Source organism: Branchiostoma lanceolatum, chromosome 2 (assembly GCF_035083965.1).
Source record: "Branchiostoma lanceolatum isolate klBraLanc5 chromosome 2, klBraLanc5.hap2, whole genome shotgun sequence".
Lineage (NCBI taxonomy): Eukaryota > Metazoa > Chordata > Leptocardii > Amphioxiformes > Branchiostomatidae > Branchiostoma > Branchiostoma lanceolatum.
The window spans coordinates 20,512,558-20,538,076 of NC_089723.1; the positions used below are offsets into that span (position 1 = coordinate 20,512,558).

The 25,519-nt window shown below is 40.1% G+C and overlaps 1 protein-coding gene across 3 annotated transcripts in view; it reads left to right on the plus strand.

Annotated features, from left to right (window-relative positions):
* Positions 1–25,519, plus strand: part of LOC136427842 (unconventional myosin-Ie-like) — a 32,207-nt gene that overhangs the window by 2,995 nt on the left and 3,693 nt on the right. Inside the window, exons 1-29 of one of the 3 annotated variants that reach the window (XM_066417023.1) lie at positions 7,599–7,708; positions 8,631–8,759; positions 9,054–9,143; positions 9,422–9,516; positions 10,074–10,161; positions 10,564–10,653; positions 11,755–11,832; positions 12,645–12,729; positions 13,610–13,713; positions 14,251–14,383; positions 14,895–15,091; positions 15,195–15,275; positions 15,460–15,546; positions 15,862–15,945; positions 17,216–17,383; positions 17,802–17,887; positions 18,475–18,550; positions 18,705–18,811; positions 19,292–19,390; positions 19,896–20,040; positions 20,265–20,379; positions 20,738–20,848; positions 21,406–21,464; positions 21,777–21,836; positions 21,958–22,043; positions 22,291–22,440; positions 22,886–23,034; positions 23,390–23,626; positions 24,346–24,541. In XM_066417023.1, the coding sequence (XP_066273120.1) occupies positions 7,640–7,708; positions 8,631–8,759; positions 9,054–9,143; positions 9,422–9,516; positions 10,074–10,161; positions 10,564–10,653; positions 11,755–11,832; positions 12,645–12,729; positions 13,610–13,713; positions 14,251–14,383; positions 14,895–15,091; positions 15,195–15,275; positions 15,460–15,546; positions 15,862–15,945; positions 17,216–17,383; positions 17,802–17,887; positions 18,475–18,550; positions 18,705–18,811; positions 19,292–19,390; positions 19,896–20,040; positions 20,265–20,379; positions 20,738–20,848; positions 21,406–21,464; positions 21,777–21,836; positions 21,958–22,043; positions 22,291–22,440; positions 22,886–23,034; positions 23,390–23,626; positions 24,346–24,541 (3,254 nt within the window). In that variant the 5' untranslated portion in view covers positions 7,599–7,639. Of the gene's footprint in view, positions 1–7,598; positions 7,709–8,630; positions 8,760–9,053; positions 9,144–9,421; positions 9,517–10,073; positions 10,162–10,563; positions 10,654–11,754; positions 11,833–12,644; positions 12,730–13,609; positions 13,714–14,250; positions 14,384–14,894; positions 15,092–15,194; positions 15,276–15,459; positions 15,547–15,861; positions 15,946–17,215; positions 17,384–17,801; positions 17,888–18,474; positions 18,551–18,704; positions 18,812–19,291; positions 19,391–19,895; positions 20,041–20,264; positions 20,380–20,737; positions 20,849–21,405; positions 21,465–21,776; positions 21,837–21,957; positions 22,044–22,290; positions 22,441–22,885; positions 23,035–23,389; positions 23,693–24,345; positions 24,542–25,519 lie in introns of those variants that run through there. The other 2 variants (XM_066417021.1, XM_066417022.1) reach the window with 2 other exon arrangements.

Consider the following 25,519-nt stretch of genomic DNA (forward strand, 5'->3'; position numbering starts at 1 on the left):
TTGTTATACGAGTTGTTAATTATAAACCCCTGTCCTGCTGATAGTGCATATAATTACTCTCTACTGATCAAACTCTCAAAGATAACAAAACTTGTTTCAGGTCTGGGATTAGAATTTTGTGCATCTTAAGTGTAGACAGCTCTGTGTCCAATCACTTCAACTGGTTTAAAAGGTTTCTGCTGTGTAATGTGCAAATCAATATTAGCTGATGAAGTATGACAGTTAGTAGAATTATTCATGTTGTAATTTTGTTCATGTTTTTCAAGACATTCAACAAAGTCATCTGCATGCAAGTCAGCTGAATATAATATTGAATATAAAATTACAAATATCATTTTTTTACAGTTGCTTATCCCAACAACAAGACATAATATAGTTTTGTATAGTATAGTATTAGTATAGTAGTATAGTATAGTATAGTATTAGTATAGTAGTATAGTATAGTATAGTTAGTATAGTATATAGTCTAGTCTAGTACCCTCTGTTACATTGTCTGATATATATAAATCTAACAGTAGGTTTTTTTTAGTTTTATAGCAACTCGGAAGTGAATACAGGATACAAGTTTAGCAAATATACTATGGCAGCCACATCTTCCTTCCAGGCTTATTTTTACACCCAGACAGTGTATTTGGCAGCCAAATGCTGTCTAGAACAACACAGACTTGGTGTCCAGATGTGCCTTACCATTTACCCAGTTGTGTTAGCTCTGTGGATCTGCCATGTTTGCTTTGGTAAAAACTTCAAGATGCTAAAATGCACAGGAATACAACAAAGTGCTAGTGACATAAAGGCTGACAACAAAATCTATCCTACCTATACACAACCATTTTATCTGTGAGGCAATCTTTAAATTTTAAAGGTACATGTATTATACATAATTACATACGGTACCCTTAGGCTGTATATTGGTAACCTAAGCCAGTGGTTGCACTAGTTGTAACAATGAGGAGGAAATTTTCATTGTTGTTATGCCTGACTTGTCCGAGTATTCTATTTCTGTATCACTACAACAAAACTGTTTACCATATCACTATATTATCAGTCTGATTTTTTTCAGAATTAGCTTTATACATTGCCCACCTCAATGACAATATGTCCTGTTATATGTTGACCTGACCTTTTGACATGTACAGAAGCTGGTGATTTAGAACCCCCCAACAGAACCCTACTGTTGTTGATATGGACTGTGACTTGATGTTGTTCAGTACATGTAGCAGCTGTGTGTCCTTCACTAACACAGTAGAAAAGGCAGATCCCTTCCGACATGTTTGACCCAGTTTACAGAATGATTTAGGTAGGACGTACAGGACAGTCCTATAATCAAATCACTGACCAGATGTAATGGCATCCTAACGTAATGTCTCCCGTTTATGGTGTCATTTGTCAGCCAAAATGTATTGATTTTTTTCTGAAGAATAGTTAAAGTACAGCCCAAAGGACAAAAGTCATGACATGTACTTCCCCTATTAGTTTAACCTTCTCCCTGCTGCCTAATTCTGTAACCAATAGGGAATTGGGTGCTAAACAGCAACTTCAGTATGCTAAAGGTTAAGTGCACGGTGCCAGAAATCATAATTAGATTTCTAGTAGAAGACCTCGATCTTTGACTAATTTGAATATCGTTCTTTATTATTGGATGTCATGAGATGATTGCCATAGTTTTCAGACTTAACATCTTTTTGCCTTGTTGTTTCTCCCCAATCTAACTTTCACTTGACAAGTGTAATATTAGTAATGTGCCTAGTCCAGTGGTTAGTGATTCTGCCTCTGGACCAAGAGGTCGGTTGTTGTCGCTCACTCGACATGCATGCTACTGGAAAGGGTAGGACGGAACGTAAAGCCGTGGTCCACTGTTCATTGTATACATACTTTTTGATAAGAGCTAGGGGAATTTCCGCAGTTAAGTGAACCTGTAAATACTGTACATAGTGGGGAACATGTTTTCTGCGCATGAAAAATTTGCGTGTGCGCGTGAAGAATTTGCCCATGAAAAAATAAAGTTCTTAAAATATGTCAGAAAATGTGCAGTACAAAATTCTTAGGCCAGAAAATGTGACCCCATCATACAATTTTCATCAGAGTGTCACCTGAATTAAGAATTTTGTAGTGCAAATTTTTTGACACATTTCATGAACTTTATCTTTTCACACGCAAATTTCTCCCACGCACAAAACCTCAACCCTACATAGTGCCAGTGTCTTCTCTGTCAGGACAAGTGGAAGACTTCCTCTGGGATCCTCATCTGGTTTGAGATCAAATTCACTTTCATTTGTGCATTTAACTGAAGAAACTGAAAAACTCAAAGCATAAATCATATAGATCTACATTTATATTTTTTTTATACATTTTGTAGCTGTAAGTCACTTATCACTTTCACTCTGCCAAGGACTTTGTTTATCTCATCAAAACTAACACAACAGTTCCGCCCCTTTGTGGAACGGGGAGATTTGCTGGGTTTATAGATAAACCTTCCTCTGTCACCGAAGATAACATGATTTGTGGTGTAGCCCCACTTTGATTTTGAGGAAGTAGATTCCAGTGCAAGACTGCTGTTAAACAGGAAGTTGTCTTCTGAGTGATAGACATCCTTGCACAGTATGGCGGCTGGTTCAACAAAATAGACCACAAAATTGCTCTATTTCTTCAATATAACTAAGCTGTAATGAATTTTGTATTCATTCTAAACTTCTCTGAGGCAATACGGCAGAAATAACCTTAAAATTGTAAAAAGAGAAAGATCCTGGTTTATTTATTGAAAATTTACAGCATATGAAAAATGGCTGAGTTAGATATGAAATCAAACTTTATTCATTCAGCCAGTGGCCAAAATATATACATCTAGCTAGATGCATGCAAAAATATCGGCGAAATATGGGTAGAAAAACTAACTTTCAATCTTCAGGGAGATCCCTGGTTACCAATGCTCTGATTAAAGATAGAAGATATTACGTACCGTTCAAAATAAGAACATACCAGGTGGAATGTAAGGCTTTAAAAAAAAAAAAAAAGTACATTGTGCCGTTACATTTATTCGGGACATGAGGACTTGCACTTGGACCTGTTCGTATAGTTTAAGGTAGCTGTACATGTCATGTCCAATTTTGTAGGCGGATGCCCCTCAAAGAGCAGACAGATCCACACAATAGAACATTGATTATAGCCACACCTCAGCGACTGCTCATTAATTATTCAGATATCTGTTATTGTGACACACAGAAAGGTAATCTCTCCCTTCAAATATAGAAAAATGCATGTATTGTTACTTAAATCACATGATCAAATATAAAGCAAGCATATTGTTTTCATCCTCATAATCTGCTCAGTTTTGATTAGAAGAAACCCGATTCATTATGCATTGAAATGTGGGTTTGCGGAAAAAGCTGGGCTGTCTACCTGGCCTGGCTAGCTGGCCTGTCTACCACGTCAGGCTAGCAACCCAAAAACTCAGAAACTCATGATCAGAAACCCCCATTCATATCCCCACAAATTGTGAGGCCCCAGTGCAGCCGCGCCCCCTAGCGGAACGTTTCCAAAGCACACCCGTTACGCTGGGCGCGGCACAGCACACGCCGATCGTCATTCCAAACCGCAATTTTCGTCCCCTCTTCTTGATTCCTACGAAGTTTACATGAATTGCTTCATCGTCTGAAAACGAACCTGTTGTTACCATCTCATGATTCTATCGCCCTTTGTTTATGTTATCCAAAGGAACTCTCGAAAACTGCATTACCGAAGTCACAGACGTCGCCGATCGCCATCTTACTTCACGTGACCATGTTCTTCAAGCTTGCTTCACTGGAGGGCGCTGTTTCAGTTGCCTCTGAACGCGAACCGGCGTATGTACCACATGGCTGACAGACTAAGAATTACTGATACTTCCGGTTCATGTTTACCGTCTGCTTTGAAACAACAGCTTTTTTGTAGCAAAGTTTAACCCAGGCAGGGCGCTGTGAACTGCAGGCCGTATGTTGTTCCAATTAGTACGTCCACCGGGGACGTTCCAGGACAGCTGTCCCAGGATGTGCACCAGGTCACCCCCCCCCCCGGTCACCACGCCAGAAAGCCTGGGCGAGGCCCCGCCTTCTTGTCACTGAACTGAAATCAATCCCATAGTTACGAAGCAAGAAGTTCCTCTATAACGTCTGCGCCAATATCCAGCATTATAACGCAGACCCGCAAACCTGTATGCTTTGTAATAGTTAGGCCATGGCTGAGGCCTTTCTATGCGAAAATAGGGAAGCTTCTCCCACAAGGGGCGAAGCCGAGGGAGTCTGGAAGCCCCGAGTGGGGGAGCTTCACTATTTTCGCATAGAAAGGCCTCAGCCATGGCCTAACTGTTTTAGAACATGGCCACATCCCCGAAGATCCTCTTTCTATCAATATGAATCAAAGATATGGTTTTCAGCACATCATACTAGTATTATAAAAAAGATGAAAAGTATTATATTGAAGCAGAATGACCTGTAAACAAGCTTCGTACATGTCCTATCTGTTTTCAGAACCTGGCCACTACCACGAAGTTTCTCTTTTACAATTCATCCCCGTGGTCTCAAAATATTACATACAGATTTTAAAATGGGATTTTTTAACTGTGAGTTACTAAAATGTTCCTTTCCTTTTCATTGTAGTACTGGAACTGTTTGAGTTGAGAGCATTATGTGTGTTCTTTTCAAAAATCTAAAAAATGTGATTCTGATTCCCAGTTTCCCAACTGTTTATAAACTTGACTTTCCATGTCATTGTAACGATTGCTTGAATTTGTGCCTGTTAGTCTTTAAAGATTTGATTCAGTTTGATACTTTTGTTCTTGTGTGGCTGTAAGATAACGATGTCCTTATGTGAATCAAATAATGAACCCTCCCTACCCCCCTGGCAGTTAGCTGACACTGTGACCCAGGTCTCACATGGCCTAACTATTACCTTTGCACTCTGTGTGTTCTCATCTGTTGCATGGAGCAATTTCGTAATTTGCCGTACACAAATACCGTATGAGTCTCCTGCAGTTTGCTGAAAAGAAATCGGGGCACAATCTTCCCTTGCGGTCTTTGCAATATTGTTAGTGATTATCACAGCAAATATCTTTCCTGTTTGGTTTAATTTGACTTTGAATTCTGAACGAAAACTCCAGGCTTTTAATGCCTGCGCTACTTATGATAACGTGGATACGTCGGACTGTCAAAACGTTTTATAGAAACATATATGTATACATGGTACATGCTAGAAAGATATCGTCAATTTTGTCAACTCCTGACGTACGTCTCTCATTGTCATTCTGGTCTACTTCTGACGAAAGTCTCCCATCTTTTTTGTTTATTCGTTCAACCGGCCCACAAGCTGTTATGAAATAAACGCACAGGGTTGGGGTCAGGTTTCTACGTACTTGGGATTATAGTGGCGCCAAGTTACCACATGCCAGGTAAGGTACAGACTGGCAGTATACAACGGTCTACTCTTTGCCCCTGTAAATGATTACCCGTGTAATTTGAAGACATGGGAATGTTGTCACCGGCGCCTGAACCATCTGTCAACCAACACGACGGATTATATCTCCATCACAGCAAAGTTGCACGCACGCACGCACAGACAGACACGTCCGTTTCAGGCACGAGTGCCATGTTTATTATCACCTTCTGGCAGAAGCTGATAATAAACATGGCACTCGTGCCTGAGACTGGTATGAAATGGACATGAAAGTGTAAGCAGACTTACATACATCAACTCTGCATTCAACCCCCCCCCTAGTAGTGAAGTATCCATATACATGTACTGAGGTTAATCATTTTGTATACCATTGTTTCTTGTTTTGCATGTAGTTATAGTTGTAGAAGACCATACGAAAGTCGCTGTACTTTTGTCGTGTCAATAAAGATTTCTCCTATGTATTAGATAAAACAAGGAACCCTAGGCCTGTTCACTGTCCGTTTACGTTATGTTCCGTGTAATCAGCACACTGTGAAATATACACCGATCGTGGCCACTTTCTGGACAGGGCAGGACAGATACGGCCGTATCAAGGATCAAGGATGAAGGTCATTGTCATCTCAGCGTCCAGACATTGTTTTGTCGTGCTTGTAGGTTCAACAACTCTGCATTCACCTTATTTCAAGAAAAAATAAAGAGGTTAGAAACAGAACGTATTATAGTGTAACATTGTATCAAATATCAATTTATCAATAAAAAGATATACCATAGATACACCATAATCGTTGCAAGGCATGTTTATTTTCCAAAAACTTAGCCTTCTTGTTTATTAAAACGTGCGTGTTAAGATACCTATTTGGGTATTTGTGTTAAGATAGTTTGTTTAGATAGCCTTGTTTCAAAGCAGACGGTAAACATGAACCGGAAATGTATGAATTTTTAGTCTGTCAACGTCCGCCGACAGCCACGTGGTATGAACGTTACATATTCCGGTCCGCGTCCCGCCTACCATGCCTACAGCCGGCCCGACCGTAAGACACATGGTTCCTTTGTTTATCTAAACTGTTAGTATCGTTGTGTTCGCAACTTCATCCTGTCCCACAACTTACGCATTGAGATTCACACAAGTTGGGTTTGATACTCAATTCCGGGATGTCCCTGTAAACTGGGAGACACCGGTTAGGGAAGGGTGTCTACGCTGGAGCCGGAAGAGACGTAAAATGGTGGCTCCAAGTTAAATATTGATACAACCTGTCAACAACGATGTATTCAGAGGCAACTCTACTCTACTCTGAAACAGCGCCCTCCAGTGAAGCAAGCTTGAAGAACATGGTCACGTGAAGTAAGATGGCGATCAGCGACATCTGTGACTTCGCTAGATGCAGTTTTCGAGAGTTCCTTTGGATAACATAAACAAAGGGCGATAAAATCATGAGATGGGAACAACCTGATCGTTTTCAGACGATGAAGCAATTCATGTAAACTTCGTAGGAATCGAGAAGAGGGGACGAAAATCGCGGTTTCGAATGACGATCGGCGTGTGCTGTGCTGCGCCCATCGTAACGGGTGTGCTTTGGAAACGTTCCGCTAGGGGGCGCGGCTGCACTGGGGCCTCACAATTTGTGGGGATATGAATGGGGGTTTCTGAGTTTCTGAGTTTTTGGGTTGCTAGCCTGACGTGGTAGACAGGCCAGGTAGACAGGCCAGCTAGCCAGGCCAGGTAGACAGCCCAGCTTTTTCCGCAAACCCATTGAAATGTAATGTCTTTACCTTAACTTTGATATTTGAAATCGTAGGAAATGTAAAAAAAAAAACACATTTGCTTAGAAATACGACACAAAAAGCAAAACTTTAATGTGAAAGTTCAAAATCTTGAAATCAAAAAACACTTTTGAAATCAAAAAGAAAGAAAGGAGGGAAGATCCATTTATGAATATCGTCTTGCAGCTGTTGTATCCAGATTTTAGATTAGACAAACAAGATTGTAATACCTGTAGCTCTGGGTCCTGATATAGTGTTGAGTCATAGAAATGATATATTACTCAATATACATTTTGTATGTGAGCAATATGCCCCCTCCCCCTGAGAATTACTGGACAGCTGTCAAAAAAGGCCTCATGACTTCCCCAGGGTAAAGAATGAGATCATCAGTACATCCTTCCATTGTGACCAAACTACACACATACATACTAGTAGGTTGTTACATTGTTGCACCATGCCGTTTGTGTGCTCTTTGGCAGAGATTTCAACAAGAGATAGCCATGATCATCCTGCGACAGCCAAGGTAAACGTTTTATATACATGCAAGTTGTTCGACAGTGTGATTATGTTGCATTGTGAGTATACTGGCCTCGGGTGTATACAATTAGTTGCTTCTACCAGTTGGTAGGCCCTGGCATCACTACAGTACAAGTTGCGTCCCTAAGAACGTTGCCCTGTGAATGAGTTGGGAGCTGTTGATTGTAATTCTATATGTTAGTTAACATTTAGACCAATGAATGTGTATTGTATTTTCCTCTCCTAGTACATGTAGATAGAGTTAAGCTGTCAGTAAACAGCTAAAGGAGAGTAAACACACCAATATACACCATCCACTATTCCTACATGTACATGAAGAACACATGTACGTGATGATGTAGTACGCAATGCACTGACGTAGTTAACACTTGTAAACATACAAGATTAAAGACTGTAAATATCGGTTTCTTTAAGTTAAACCAGGGTTACCATACTCGTTCTCTGTACCACTGGGTTCCAGAGATGTCCTGGGCCATACAACTTGAACAAGCCACATGCAATGGACAAACACATATCAAAGACTACATTACTACATGTAGTTAAAAATGCTGTTGAATTTAACTCCTTCTTCTTCTCCTTGTAACGTTTAAGCAGAAGAAGTAGAATATTATGACTCTGGTATTCCCACTTACTAGTAGGTCCTCCTCCCTCAAACATGTCCAATAATGTTTTCATTTCAGACAGTCTGCTTAATTGTAAGAACTCCCATTTTTAGTCGTTTTGCAATTCTTCTGCTCTCTCCTTGAAGATATACTCTGAGTCTTCCTCCATCTCCTTGGTTGACGCCCTATTCTAGCAGCCTTTCCATAGATCAAATACTTGGTCAGAATATTTTTATGCTTAGGCAAACACTTTGATGTTTCTAAATGCTAACTAAAGGCATCTCCTACTGTCCTATCCTCCTCCAGGCGTACCATCACTGGCAGAAGATGAACATCAAGCAGAGCGGGGTGGACGACATGACGCTCCTGCCCAAGATCCACGAGTCGTCCATTGTCGACAACCTCAAGAAGAGGTTCATGGACGACCTCATCTATGTATCCTTCAAAGTTCAAATATGGAATAAATTTTACTGAAACTTGAAAGATATTTCCTTTGAAAGAAATAGGGGCAAGAAGCCTGCAGTTTGAGAATTGGAATGTCCTGTTGTGTTGCAGTGGTGTAATGGCAGGGTGTCTGTCCCAGAACCCAGAGGTCCTGGGTTCGAATCCTAGGTCCCCTGACTTGTCCCATTGGCGTTGTGCCAAGTGTCCACACTTCACTCACTGACGGGTGAAAATGAGTACAATCATCGTTGTCATGTTGATAATTCCTTAATCACCCCATCCCAGACTTACATTGGTCCTGTGCTGATCTCTGTCAACCCCTTTAAACAGATGCCTTATTTCACAGAGAGGGAGATAGAACTATATCAGGGAGCTGTGAGTACACCTTACATTCAAACTCTGTGGCATAACCATACAATGTCTGGAGAGATCTTATGCAATGCAATGATTTTGAGTGAATGGTATGATAAGAAATATCCAACTGAGAAGACCTCACTGTATTTGAGAAAAGCTTTTTACCTAGGCCTACGCCTCACATTTGTGGATTTCCCGGCTGCTCTGATACTGTAACAGTGTGCATGTAGAACATACATGGAATAACACATGTAATATGATTATAATATGATATGACTAAAATATGTATTCTTTTCCAGGCTATCTATGAGAATCCTCCCCACATCTATGCCTTAGCAGACGACATGTTCAGAAACATGCTCATCGACAATGAGAACCACTGTGTAATCATCAGGTGTGTTAATGAAATTCACTTCTTCATAATTGTTCTTTCATGTTTGTACGTTAGAGACCATGCAGATGTATACAATACAGTACTACTGTAGTATGCATTCAAGTCTTTGCCATTCTGTCAAGCAAAAAAGCCTGCAAATGTGCAGTAATAGTGTGTGAGTGACTGCTGAACATAGATTTTGCTCAGCGGCATACTTCATTTTTTCATCTCATTATCATTCTGTATACCAACTGAACCAAGTTTACATTTGTGGATGATCATATAGCTATAGCAAGTAGCAAGTTGATTCAACCCGACACATAAGTGGCTAGGTCAGTTAGATCATGAGCGATGATTTGCAATTTTCAACATGGGCTTTAGTGTTCTCTAATTCTAGGAGAGATAGTTTCGCCACAGAACATTAGCCCATGTTGAAAACCGAAAATCAGCACTTCCCAAAAAAAATACAGTTAACGTTGCCACTCCAAGAGGTCTGCAAAAGAGGTTGCCAGATGACAATACACATGTCTTCACCATAATTTGTCCCTACTAAATGTGATTTTGAACTCTCCTTGCAGTGGAGAAAGTGGAGCAGGGAAAACAGTAGCAGCCAAGTACATCATGAACTATATAGCCAAGGTTTCAGGGGGAGGGGCAAGGGTACAGGTAAGCACTAACTTATCTTTGTTGCTCTTCTCAGACACATGTATATGTCAGAGAGTTTTTAATGCTTGCTGCAGATGTAACTATTTTCATACAGCAATCAGGACAATTAGATATTACTTTTTATTGCTATCTATACTATAAAAGCTATATATGGGGGGGTTATTTTCAGGCAGCAACCAGTATTTTTACCAGCTGAAATCATGATGTCATGAATAAATGTTTCCAGTCACAACTCCATAGTGAGCCTGAGGGCTGTTTTAAAGTGAAAGCCCTTCTGCTGAGCAGGTGCTATTTTAGGAAACAAAGTACTGGAATGTCGTTGAATCCTTTCCAATGCTAACAGCCAAACGACCAAGAGTTTTTCCTTGAGCTGACCTGTTGTTTTCTCTGTCCCTTTCCCAGCATGTTAAAGACATCATTCTCCAGTCCAACCCTTTACTGGAGGCATTTGGGAATGCCAAGACGGTTCGCAACAACAACTCCAGCAGATTTGTAAGTGCCTAGATGATGAGTACATCCAGACCGAGCACATTTACTTTTAAGCACTTTACAGTTACTGTACTTTGCCAATTTTTGCTTCCACCAAATAGTCTGGTATCCATCCTATTGTGGCTCTAGTTTCATTTTGTCCCTGACAAATTGTATGGTGCCCATCCCCATTTGAATATTTTTGCCCTTTTCTGTGCTGTTACAGGGGACTGTGTGACTTGGAGCCAATCAGAGCTCTCGCATATATTGTACACAAGTATGGAAATGACTATTTCTAATGAGTAGCAGATTATTTGGCAGGGATGTGATCAGATAACCAGACTGGAGCTAGAATAGGATGGACTCCAGACTATCTACCAGGCACTCTGAAAAGATGAAGTGTTGAAGTTTTAATGATAAACAGTACAGCCAGTGATATACCTTTACATGAGTTGAACTGTAATAATTCATTAAGCAAATGTTTCACAATGCTTTGAACTCCCGTGTACATTGTATGTATAGTTAGCCTGTCATTTTGTCTGTCATATGAATAAATTTCCAATAGTTGTCTGTAAATCAACATGATAACGTTACATGTGCATATTTGGAACAGATGAACACATTTTATTATGTTTTTATTTGATATTCAATATGATATAGAAAAAGTATAATATTTTTGTAAAGTTTTTCAACAGCCGTATTACAAATACCATCATGTTGATATTTGTAAGGGGAGGATGCAACAATAATTGTTATCCATCAGGGAGGACAATGAGAAAGAACATAAAAAGCAAGAGGGTGAATTTAATGTACAAAATAGAATCTACACACAACACAATCTAAATACATCATTCACTTGACTTGACTTAGACCTAGTTCATAGATGGAATGGTACAAAGACCATTTTGTATATTAATCTTTATTCAAACAAGAGTACAAGACGATAATACAATGTACATGTAAGAAAACAATGGATGAGTGCAAACATGTGTACGCACTGTAAAGCACGCACACAATCTTTTGATTACTACATTCACACGCTAACAATATGTCTTGATACATTATCAAGCTCTTGCTCACTCGCCCGACTTTTCTATATTTTTATTATTTTATTTCATTGTCCAGGGAAAGTATGTGGAGATGCAGTTTGACAGGGGAGGAGAGCCTGATGGAGGAAAGATTTCCAACTTCCTGTTAGAAAAGGTTAGAACACTTTTCCGTTTCACAATACCATGTTTGTACATGTATTTAAGTTGGTACACGTCAAAAACTAACTCTGTCATTGTTTATTCCAGACACAGTGTACAGAGTGCAGGGCTCGAAATTCTTTTTTGGAAATAGGTGCACTGGTGCACCCAACCAAAAAAATTAGGTGCACAGAAAAAATTTTGGGTGCACCACATAAAATAAAATTGAATGTCAGCAAAACATAAGTTTGTCGCTACTGCCCCTCTAAAGAACTTCAATCTGTAATTGTATCCAGATTTCAAATTTCAACCAAGCAATACATCAAATAAAGTACAATGTACAACAAAAGGTAATATTGCTTTTTCTGATACTTATATTTCAAATATATTCTGAATGCTAGTGTACAAGAGAACCGTTACCCTATAGAGTACAAAAATGTCTAGGTGCACCAGTGCACCCACAGTCAAAAATTAGGTACACAGCTCCAATTTTGGGTGCACACAGGTGCACATGCACCTACTATTTCGAACCCTGGAGTGCATATACTAGTATATGAAATGTTTAGTAATATGAGGTATAGAAGAATCATGTAAGTAGTAATTTAGTCAATTAGACAAGCAAAAGTTGTCACCATTCCCAAAAGGAATATTATATTCAATACAATACTGACCAGGATTCTTTTACAGTATGTCAACCCCTTTTACTAAATTGCTTTGCCATCTGACAACTGACAGAAATGTTGCTTGGAAAAATTATGAAATGCAAATGACATTTTGTCGTGACACACCAGATCAGTGTTGTGATATTGTTGTTGTTTTCCTCCACAGTCGAGAGTTGTTGGTCAAAATGAAAATGAGAGAAACTTCCATATATTCTACCAACTGCTAGCTGGGGCAACAAACGAGCAAAGAGGTAGGGGAACATTTGAAGTACAATTCAATCACACAATTTTACTTCCCACTTTGCATTTTATACTATAGCAAGCTATATGTATATACTAATAACCAGTCCTATATGCAGAATATCAAAGCAGCATATTCTTTCTTTTTCTTGATTCTCTTTTGATGTCAAATAATTTATTACATAATGACAGTTTAACTTTCTTTTAACCTCTTTTTAATCTTTCATTATTTCCTTCATTATTATCTGATTTTCTGTTGCACTTTCTGTGTTGCCAATTTGAAAGCAATCTGGCTGTCAGACCCTTGTAAGTATTCAGCTACAAATTGTAGTCAACTGTATATGTAGGAGACTGTAAGCTAAATATGATGTAACTAACTTACTATAAATATAATTGTAGCTCTCACAGTGCACTAAAACTATGGTTTCCATACAACATAATTATTATACTCTTACAATGTACAAGTCATGCACATGTTTGTAATGTAGGAATTGACTCAGATAGTAATTCTGAAAATTCAGCCTTTTCACTGCTCACATTTTAGTGGTACAAATGTACTATGAAGGAATTGTATTTGTACAAGTCAGAAGTGCTTGGAGCACAAACATATGTCATTTGGGACAAATTGTTGAATATGAATATGATGTCTATTTTTGCATTGGAGGTAACAATGTACACACACATGTACGTAGTGTAGCAATGGACATAGTAATTTGCATTTTTGCTTTTTTAGTGGCACCATCAAGGCTAATGTATTTGCAGAAAGCGGAACTACTTGGGGCACAAAAATTTGTCATTTTGGACAAATTGTTGAATGTGGTATTTACATTTGCATTGGAGGTATATGTAAGCCTATTTCATCTGTGTTTCGATGTCCTTTTTTTGCCATAGAACAACTAGGACTGACTGACCCAGAGTACTACTACTACCTGAACCAGAGCGGTGCTTACAAGGTAGACGGTACAGATGACAGACAAGAGTTCCAGGATACTATGGTATGTTCAACTTCTCCAGATATTAGTATATATTATTATCGCATTATTTCATCTTACATGTTATGAATAAGAAACTTTGAGGAGCAATCAATGTACATGTAATGTTAAGGTCTAAAATCAGATTTTTGTATTTTTTGTTTTGTTTGCTCTAATGTGATATGCAGTAAAGGACACCCCCCACACATGTACATGTATCCTTTGAAAAACAATTTATTCTCCATTTCAATGCGTATCGTTTGTATAATTCAATTATAGTTTTTATTTAATGACAATTATCCAACTTTTCTGTCAAAGGTTAAGACCTAGGCAAGGGATTGAAGTCCAAAATTGAAGTTTGCATTGTCTTAACATAACATCTACTGAAATAATTGCACAAAGGTACATAATTCCGCCACCCTAAAAGAGGCGTCCAAACTTTTTCAAAGTGGCAGATTTATGTAACCCGGCGGATTTAACATAATTATATGGGTTTGATTTATTTTTTGTATGTATAGTGAGTGTGATTGGGTTTGACTTTTCTTCGTTCCATGTTGTCAGAATGCGATGGATGTGATTGGCATCTCCCCTGAGGACCAGGACCATGTGCTGATGCTAGTGGCAGGAGTGCTGCATCTCGGCAACATCCAGTTCAGGGAGGAGGGCAACTACGCTGCTGTGGAGAATGATGAATGTGAGTCAGATGATACCCAGAACTCTGTTTAGTGCATGTTCTGTCTGCCACCTTTAACAGTTAAGTACCAGTAACATATTTGCATAGGGATAGTGCACACAATACTAGTTTGAATCACTGATTGTCCACTGTTCATTGTGCATGTTGAAACAAGCAATTTGAATTTTTCTCATAAATTGTACCTGTAAATACAGTATAGCAGTAATGCTTTCTCTGTCATGAGCTTTGCAAGAAGTAGCATGCATAGTCCAGTGGTTAGTGACCCTGCCACTAGACCAAGAAGCCGTGAGTTTGAATCCCAGCTGTGTCGCTCTCCTGACATTGAAAAGAGCAAGGGTAAATTCTCTGGTCCAATGAAACTGTAAATACTGTATAGCGTCTGTCTTCTCGGTCATAAGTAGTGGAAGAATAGCTCTTCAGTGAGCTAAACTGGTTGAGATACAGTCTGTAACTGTCCCTTTTTTTAAAATGAATACTAACCTCTCACAATGCCACCCCCACTGCCCTCCAGTCCTGGCCTTCCCTGCCTACCTCCTCAGTGTTGACCCGGAGGCCCTGCGGCTCAAGCTGACCAGCAGGGTGATGGACAGCAAGTGGGGAGGCAGGTCGGAGTCCGTCAACGTCACGCTGAACGTGGAGCAGGCCAACTATGCAAGGGACGCCCTGGCCAAAACGCTGCATTCACGAGTCTTCGACTTCCTTGTGGCGGTAAGTGAAGACCCTCTGTTAGTGTTATGCTTCGGTCACAATTGGAAAAGGTTTTTTTTCCACTTTCTTGATGATAATGTTTTGTTGTTGACTTTGTCGCCAGGCTATCAATGGAGCTATGCAGAAAGACTACGAGGAGTTAGTGATAGGAGTGTTGGACATTTACGGCTTTGAGATCTTCCAGGTTTGGTTTACTATTCAATTCTAAGACCACAATACATTGTACTACTTGTACAGTACATGTATTATGATTTGTATTATGGTGTAACATGATTGTTTACTAGTTCCAACATAAACAACGGTTAATGATGTGTGTGTACTACCAGTCAGTCTTTCTTCACACATTGAGCAATAATTTCTACTTGCAGAGAAATGGATTTGAGCAGTTCTGCATCAACTTTGTCAATGAGAAGCTGCAGCAGATCTTCATTGAGCTGACTCTGAAGGCTGAGCAGGTAATGTACTATGTAATAGCGCCTCCTAGTGAGGTTTATCTGAACTGCATGCTTCGGCTCTCTGTTTGTGTCAGACTCCTAAAGTTATCTTCCAAACATGTTAGATAGAAATTAGTTTTAATCTAGACATGATTTTTGCATGTTATAAAACTTGCTATGGGACGAGAGTCATTGTGCTGTGCTGGACTATGTTCCAATATCCAACTGACTTTTAATATGGAATTGAAATACGATGTAGTTTTGTGTGAAGAATTATTCTCCATAGACAACATTCAAAGGCTTAGTGTTCTGAAGATGACTTTACTCCTGTTTCAGGAAGAGTATGTGCAAGAGGGGATCAAGTGGACTCCGATTGATTACTTCAATAACAAGATTGTGTGTGACCTGATCGAGAGCAAGGTGAATTTCTCTTTGCCCAGAGTGAAGTCTTGCATTACGGTTGATTTGACTGTCACACTATCTTGTTTTGCATTTTTAACTATCAAATACATTATAAAAAATCTCAATCCTGTGAATTGAGCTAAAAGTTTATTTTTGCATATTAAAAAAATTTGTTACTTCAGGATCTCACTATTCTATGCAATTTCCACTTGTCTGTTGGACCATTGGGAATAACCAGATAATCCACAAAATCCTTTTTGTTTATTTTCTGTGGAAAGATAAGCAGCTGTAAAAGGGATTTTTTGTGACCAAGGAGGTTATAGGCTATAATAACCTCCTTGTTGTGACTTATAAACACCTGAAAATCCCTTCCTGCTTATTAACCACAGATGCTATGAAGAAAAGCACATTAAGTAGACTTATCCAGATTTTGGTCCTAAGCCCTACTTCTCAAGCAGTAATAGAGAGGATAATTTTAAGCTGAAAGGCTTAAGTTTGAATGACGTACAGGGGATAATGCTAGCAATAAAAGTGCTTTATTTCATGAGAATGAGAAAAGAAATTCAACCTGTTGATCTGAAACCTTTCCTCACATAAGAAAAGGTGGATAAATACTTGATCAATGAGCACAAAACCACAGTCATAAAAGAATTACCGGTACACACATTGACAAAAGCATGAAGTTTATGAGAACCTAGTTTGTGTAACATGAACTCCGCTGTCCAGAGCTTTTACGGCCCCTTCCCACATGGGCAGGCCAGATGCTGGGCTGGCCACTATGCAGCCATTCAATCTGCCTGCTAATGAGAACCGACCAAATAGAATTCTTTGTGTACTACACATACTACATTTAAACAAGGCTTGTTTCTAATGGCCTTTTGGAAGCAGCTGTTGTGCTCTACAGGGTAAAATTAGTCACCCTTGATTTGAAAATTAAACAATTTTAAATCTGTAACAAAAATACTCAGGATACCTTGATATAAGGGATTTTGTACATCTGTCATTTTGCCCTTAGAATGACCGTTGAAGTTCAAAGTGACCAGTATTATGATCCACATTAGATAGCTTTCAACAGCTAGATGTGCAAAGGTTAGGTGTGAGAAGTTATTCAGTGTCAGCTGCTGCCATTCCACGTTCCTGCAAAGCTGGTGTGTTATGCCAAAGGGCAGTTATACCAGCTAATACAGATACAGAAGCTGGTGTTTTACACCGAAGGGCATTTATACCGGCTACACAGATACAGACTGTGACCATGTTGGTTAACGTTTTGGTCCTTATGACTGTACAGAACCCTCCCATGATCATGGCGGTGCTGGACGACGTCTGCGCCACCATGCACGCGGTGAGCGAGGGTGCGGATGAGAAGTTGCTGCAGAAGCTCCAGGCCTCGGTGGGAACACACCAGCACTACAACGGCTTCAACACAGGCTTCGTCATACACCACTATGCAGGGAAGGTGGGCTTGTTACAATATTCTCCTTTCATCATCTTTTAGGCCTAAGGGAGAGACATTTTTGTAGTGCATGTATGAAGGGGACGTCCCGGAGGCTCAACTGGTAGCACTCTCACAGGATCCAGTTAGTTTGTAACTTGGAGACGCAAGATAAAAGCTAATCTGACATACATCTCCCAGAAAATTGGAGTTTAATTTATTTTGTACACTAAGAGAGCTGAAAGATATGCAATATATGCTTTTAAACTCACCTTCAGTTGGTACTTGGTAGACACCACTGTAAATTGATATAGCAAATTTGAAGCAAACTACATGTAACTAGAATAGGGAAATAGTTTTAGATGTTACCACAATTCACAGGTGGCTATATTATGACACGTTAAAAGTCAACTAACTCACTGTCTGTAATTTGGCTTCTCAGGTGACCTACGATGCTGACGGGTTTTGTGACAAGAACCGTGACGTTCTAAATGTGGACCTGATCCAGCTCATGCAGTCTAGTGAGAAGTAAGCCATGGTAGAAAAACTTAGTATACCCTCCAAGCAGAGGTTTGGCTCCGGCTGGTTTTTGATGTGTTTTTAGGCATTAATGTCAGGCTTCCTTTTTTGTCCCTTTTTTTAATGTCGCCAAGGCAAACGGCTTAAAGAAAACAGGGCAAAAAAGAAAGCCTGACAAAAACGCCTAAGAACACGTCAAAAACGGCAGACAGAGCCAAACTTCTGCTTGGAGAGTACGAAAAACTCTCTGCAAATCAGCAGCCCCAATTAGGATAATTCATACCAATCACATGAAGATATATCATTAGTTATCCTCTCCAGTGATGTACATGTAGATGAGTTTCAGAAGTTATTTGGTCAAGAAAGTGGAGAGATATTGCAAAAGTCCACAAGACATCTGCAGACTAGGTCTAAGACTAAGTTGGATATAAGTGTGACAGTATTGCATAGTCTATTTTATCTTCTGCTTTGGCTTCGGTTTATGCTGCCTGTGTATGGCTTCCCATTCATTTTGGTGGCATTTTTTGCTGATGCCGACAAATTCCCAGGATGTACCTGTAAAACTAATTAAATGTGTTTTTGTCAAACCCCTGCAGTGGTTTCATGGCGGCGTTGTTTCCTGATGTCACTGGCGGCAGGGGACGTCCCACCACGGCAAGCTACAAGATCAAGGTCAGATAACCTAGAACATGTGGCTACACAATCCTGTTGTCTGGAATACCGTAGTTCAGTTCCACTTTGATTTATAGTTACAAGTTGTCACGATGATTAGTTTAATTCTTTTATTGGTTTACCAACCTTCAGCATTGTCTCTCTCCTTCTGCAGAATCAAGCCAACAAGCTGGTGGAGTCCCTGAAGAAATGTGTGCCCCACTACATCAGGTGTATCAAACCTAACGAGACCAAGAAACCCAAGGACTGGGAGGACAGCAGGTAACTTCTCCTCTCCAGTCCTTACGTTCCTCCACCTGTCTAGGTCATTGGGAGGACAAGGTACAAAATGCAGTCATGAAAATAGAGATTTGTGTGCAGCCTTGTGTATCTCTCGCCGCAGTTAGCCTTTGGAGAGCAGGTTTAGAGATATCACTAATATCTGGTATGTTGACTTGCCAGGATTTTCTCACACTGAAGTCACCCTGCAGGTACGATGTGTGTGCAAATATGGATGTTGTCGGTATGATCTAGACTTGCAGTGTGTCGTTATTACATGCTATAAGTGCCACATTCATGTAACTGTACTGGCCAGTTAGCATGCTGAAGGTTACATGTACATTGTAAAAGATGATGAGAACAGTATCAATGACAAGAATGTTAAAAAAAGGAATTTTCTTGCTTTTTGGGTCAACTGTTTTACAGTGTTTTTCATCTTTCACTTTGCTTTTGATGAATTCCTTGCTATGTTTCTGTCTGCAGAGTGAAGCACCAGGTGGAATACCTGGGTCTGAAGGAGAACATCCGTGTGAGACGGGCAGGGTTTGCCTACAGGAGGGAGTTTGACAAGTTCCTCAGGAGGTAAGACTGACCATGTATCTATTATGCATGATGTACAAAATGACTAATAAACTAGTAGATGTACCAACAGTTACTACTAATACCAGCTTAGACAAGATTATGAAATAGTCATGCATTCAGGTACCAAAGTTGCCATCAAGTACAGTAGGAGCATCCTCACTTAGTGTGGTCTAGATTTCTTAAGACAACCCTTGCAGATGTGCAAAGGTTACAAAGGTAGGTGTGACAGGTCATTCAGTGTAATATAACCAGCTGCTGCCACTCTGCATGCCTGCAAAGCCCAAAGGGCAGTTGTACCAGCTAGTACATAGTTACAGATACAGAACCATAACACCTTCCGATCTTTCTTCATTTAAGGCCACTATTTTTTTAGGGGGGGAGGTTAAGAATCCTAGAGGTTACACAAAGTTTGGTATTTTTATATCAGTTTTGATATCAATGTTGTAGTAATATTGTACAGTACTGCTGTTTATTTTGTTTGCTTTTGTATCCTGTTGTCCCACAGATACGCCATTCTGACCCCTGAGACGTGGCCCCAGTGGCGCGGCCCCCCTCAGCAGGGCATCCACCATCTCATGCGGTCTGTCAACATGGAGTCTGACCAGTACCAGCTCGGACACACTAAAGTCTTCATCAAGAACCCTGAATCTGTACGTCTGTAGAAGAGATTCATATCCTCAGTATTCATACGATCTTTACGGAATACATACAATTCTTACGGAATTCATAAGGTCCACTGCTAAGAAACATATTTTATATGATCCTTACAGAATTCATGAAAATTGAATATAATTTGCAGTATGAGGGATATTGTTTTAGATTTTGTATTTCAAATAAGTTCTAAAAAATTGAACCTGTTGTGTGCCCTGTGTAGTTGTTCCTTTTGGAGGAGTTGAGGGAGAGAAAGTTTGATGGCTACGCTCGAGTCATCCAGACTGGCTTCAGGAAGTACATCGCTCGCAAGAAGGCTCAGCAGATGAAGGAACAAGGTATATCATGGAGCCACCTGCTTCTGTCAGTTTCTTATAAGGAGTATCTTCTGAATGAAGACTATAGCTATAGTCAACTAGTCCCCTGTGTTACTGAGGTATCAAAAGTTTGCATCAGTTTTGAGAACCTAAAACCAATCTAAGATGTTTTTTCAAAAGTACTGCATCAGGGTGTCCTGGTTTGTCAAATTTTTCTTCTGTTGTTAGTATGTATTACATGTATGATAGTAGGATTGTGTTTTTGTTTGTAAAAGATATTAGCCAATTCAAAACATTTTCTTAAACTACGTGGGGAAAGTTGCCTTGTACCTTAAAAAACATTACTACCAAATCCTCAAATCTTCCTCTTCTTGCTCAGCTGCTGATCTGTTGTACAACCAGAAGGAGCGCCGCAGGTTCAGCCTCAACAGGAACTTTGCTGGCGACTACATCGGTCTGGAGAACAAACCTGCGCTCAGGGCATTGCTAGGTGAGTCAGCTGGCTGGGGAATTCTCACACTGTGTTTGGTCTGGTTATGACTAGAAATGCAATATGTGCATACAAACAATTATCTATTCATTTGTTAACTCATGCTCGAGGGCTAATTGCAAGGGAACAAACAGATGCACTGACGTATGAAAATGTATCACAATATCCAGACTATAGAACTATTGTATCTAATGTACATACAATGTACATCACTGGGGGGGTTGACTCCTACTTTGAAGGAAGTGGCTAATGAAATGTCCCAGGTTTCTATCATATGTAGGTTTTTGGATTTTGATATGAATGTTTTTCTAAGGTTTTCTAGATGGTGGAAGCTGTGGGAAATTGTGGAAACTGTTTGAAAAGCCTATTTCTTTCAATGAGGGCATTCACAAATGAAGTGTACAATAAAAACAATTAAATATAATGCACTTCATGATTTGACCTACATGTATACTAAGTTAGCATACTGATGGTTTGATCTAACACTCTATATTTTGCTCTTATAAACTTTTCAAGACATGTACGTGGAACTCATGATAGATCTTTTTGTTTTCCAGCCAAAAGAGAAAGGATAGAATTTTCTGACACTGTCAACAAGTATGACAGGAGATTCAAGGTGAGTCAGTATGGATGTTCCTACCTTGTCAGATGAAAGACATGATAATAGGTTATGTGTCAGTACAGTTACACAATAGGAAATGAAAGAACTCGCAAGTCTCAAAGTATTAACCTTTCCTTAGTACATTTGTATACAATTTCTGTATCAGTCACTAAATGGATATTATGACCAATGCATGATTATTACTTCTAATCTTGTATTTGAAAATAGAATACACACAGTTTGTGCCAGAAATGTGTTTTTGCTTCATCAATGACGTCAGGAGGGTTTGACTGTTTTTTTTCTTCACCATGTCATATTGTACTACAGCCTGCCAAGCGAGACATGCTGCTGTCAGCTAAGTACCTGTACCTGATTGGAAGAGAAGTGGTAAGCTCACTTCCCTAGCTTTGATATGAAAGATAATGAATACAGTTGACTGTAAAAATTTGTGTAAACTTTTTAGATCTTACTCCCTTTACCACATCTCATGTCTGACTGTACCTTACAGGTGAAGAAGGGTCCAGAGAAAGGGCAGCAGAAGGAGGTCATCAAAAGGAAACTGGGCCTTGAGACGATCACATCAGTGTCTTTAAGGTAAGGTCCAAGAGTTGACAAAATTAAAGAAATACCCCATTGAGCACCTTACAGAGTCCAGCAGACATTTTCAAGCATGTCGGTTTTGTCATGTCGGTTGTTTTTATTATTTTATAGATACGGAGTTGATATGCCATGCATGCAGATCTATTTACTATTTGTGTGATATAGATTTACATATGCTATTCAAGGACAATACTCAAAAGTCAGTTGTTTACAGGTTGCTTGTTTGTTTGTTTGTTTTCAGTCCCCTGCAGGATTCGTTCTTTGTGCTGCACATCCAGGATGACTATGACAGTCTCCTAGAGTCGGTCTTCAAAACTGAGTTCCTCATGATCCTGGCTGAGAAGTTTGAGAAAATCTGTGCCAGGAAACTCCCCATCAACTTCAGCAACTCGTGAGTGACAAGAAGAATTTGTAGTGCTTTTTTCTGTCTAGAAGCTTTCTATACCAGAAAAATGAGTGACAAGGAAGTTGCAGTGCTATTTCCTGTCTAGACGTTTCTTAGACCAGAAAATACTGTTTTATTTGCTTTTTTACACATACCATGAGTGGTGAATGAATCCACTGTATGTATCTTATAATTTTCTCAAGTCACCACACTATATTCCAGACCAGAACAATACAGAACATGTTGAATCTGTCCAGGTCGTCTTGTGTACAGTATTCTGGTATCTATGAATTTATGATATAAGAGTCTCTAAATTTTGCCTTATTCACCTAAAATGGCTGCAGCAACCAGACTACCTTGAGCTTTGTGTACATACATGTACATCCTGGTACACTTCAGAGAGTTTTACTCTATTCAGAGCTTAACGACTGAACTCACTTGTGTTGTTCAGGATCGAGTTTGCCATCAAGAAGGAAGGTTGGGGAGGAGGAGGGAAGAGACACATCAACTTCAGCTCCGGGACAGGAGACCAGCCAGCTCTGAAGGCCTCCAGCAAAGTCCTGAGCGTGTCCATAGGGGCTGGGCTACCCAAGAGCTCACGTGAGTGCCACTTACATTTGTATTAACCTCCTTCCTACTGCCTAACTCTGCCAATAGGGAACTAGATGCCAAAAGGCTACTTCAGAGTGCTAAAGGTTAACATGAAGGTGGGACAAGTGTTGAACGTTTTTCTTTTGAATGTTAAGAGCCAAAAGCTGTGTTTTAATCATTATGACTTTTGCTGCACCTTGCAATTATTATCACATTCAAGTTTTGAAAAAGATTTATTATATTTGAGGTACTTGACTGTGTATTATTACCTTATTTATTGCAAGTATATTTCCATGCATAGTTACATTTTTTTTCGTTCTTCTTGTTGTGTTTTGAATGCTCCTATTATGTGTTCTCCTGACAGGACCTGGAGTGCGACAGGTTGCACAAGGCACACGAGGTGGTCACCCTGCACGGAGAGCGCCAGCGCCGGCGCCGTCACACATGGCCGGGAGAGCGCCGGCACCCTCACACATGCCTGGCAGGCCGCAGATGCCACTCCCCAATAGCGGCAGACCGCCAGCACCCCTGCCGACAAGTGGTAGACCACCAGCACCCCTCCCCACCAGTGGTAGACCCCAAGCACCCCTACCGACAAGTGGTAGGTTCCCACCGCCCATGGGGAGAGCGCCACCCCCACCAACGGTGTCTGCGCCGCCCCCTCCAAGTATGAAACTTATTTTCTCTGAAAAGAACTTCATTTTGCTTTTCATGCAATTCTTTTTTGTCACAGTTATTGTGACTAATGATAGTAAAAAATGTTTATTTTGCAAGTTCATGCCTGAAGGCTAATTGCAAGTTCATGGCAGAAACATAAGGGATATACTAGATCATGTGACAATGGACAGTTAATTGACATTATCAAAACAAAAGACTAAACAGATACTTGTGTTGGCTATATTTAGACAGGTTGGGTTATAACTTCAACTGAGAGGAAGACAAAAATCCCACATTTTCTATTACTGTAAATGCATTTAAGTTGGCATGGTTTTTATTTCGCGCTAAGGCGAAAATGGAGTGTTTGTGGTGGTTTTACGTTCTCGGCAACACCATAATTACATACTGCTACATTATTGGACAAAAATGTTTGCGGTGGCTTTAACAGTCGCCGCGAAAACCAAGAACATAAAACCACCGCGAACATTTCTGCATTTGCAGTATAATCTGTGGGTTCTGTGATTTTAAGAGCAAAGGGACTTTCTGTCTGTCAGTGAATGTGGGAAAATTCGGGTAAGTCGTGATGACATCTGAAAACAATTTTGATTCTTTCATTGTGGTTAAATTAACAATTACAATGATGTTCTTTCACATTAATTTTAGTGGGCCACATCCAGAATGGAGCGGTGCCAGGCTCGGACATCAAGGCCAGGCAGGCTCGCTTCCAGAGGACCAGGACCATGTCCGGAGAACACCCCAGGATGCCGGCGGTCGGCGCACAGAAAATGGCACGGCAGGCCTCCAAGTCTAAGGAACTGGACGAGTTCCTCAGAAAAACTCCTGAGGCGGGACAGGCAGGGTAAGCACAGGAACTACATGTACTGTAATTGTAAATCCATTGAATATTGTGGCTGGTAATTTTAGCGGTTGGGGGGAAAGGGAGTAGTTCACTGCATTTAATTTTAACGGTGGGAACAAACATCACTGTCTCAAATGTTAGTGATCAAATATTTGTGATGACGTAATTTTAGCGGTAGACTAGTGACTGTTAAAGTAACTAATATATACGATTAAGTTACCGTTAAGAAATCAAGAATTACAGTACTGTACCACTAGAAGAAGTGAACTCCCACCAGAACGACATTGGTGCCTTGGGTCCATAAGATTTCTAAACATCACAATCATTATCTATAAGTATGGAGTATGTTGGCATGACAGTTAGGGTATTTGGCCCAGAAATCAACGGTCCTGGGTTCAAATCCCCTGACATGCCACCAATGTTGTGCCCTTGGGAAAGGCACTATAGACAATTTTCCTCACTCCACCCTGGTGTAAAAATGGGTAGTACCTGACTTCAGTTGGGGAGGTAAAAGGCGGTGGAAGGAGAGGGATGGGCCCTGCCTTCCTATACCATGCCCTAGACACAGTAGATAACAACCTACTGCTCCTACGGCCTCAGAAAGGCTCTAAAGGCTCTGCAACTACCTAAACCTACCTACATGTATCTACCTTAAATTTTAAAGTTACTTAGTACTTAGATTGGAAATCTCCACCAAAAGTAGGCCCAACTTTCACACATCCTGAAGCCCAGGAATTTGCATGATAGTAATGTTCGTACATTGCAACAATTAGAAAGATCAGTACTGTTAGTCTGCAAGAATGCGAGCCCCTCTTGAGGCAGCAAACATTGTACAGTACTATCAGCTAATATAGCTTTTCTGGAGACCTAAAAAGCATAACAGCATGCTTGGGATAGGAAAGGTTAATATCTGGGTATTTTACAAAGTTGTAAGTTCGCTTCACCAAGACCTGGTTGCAGAGTTTCAAAACAAAGCTT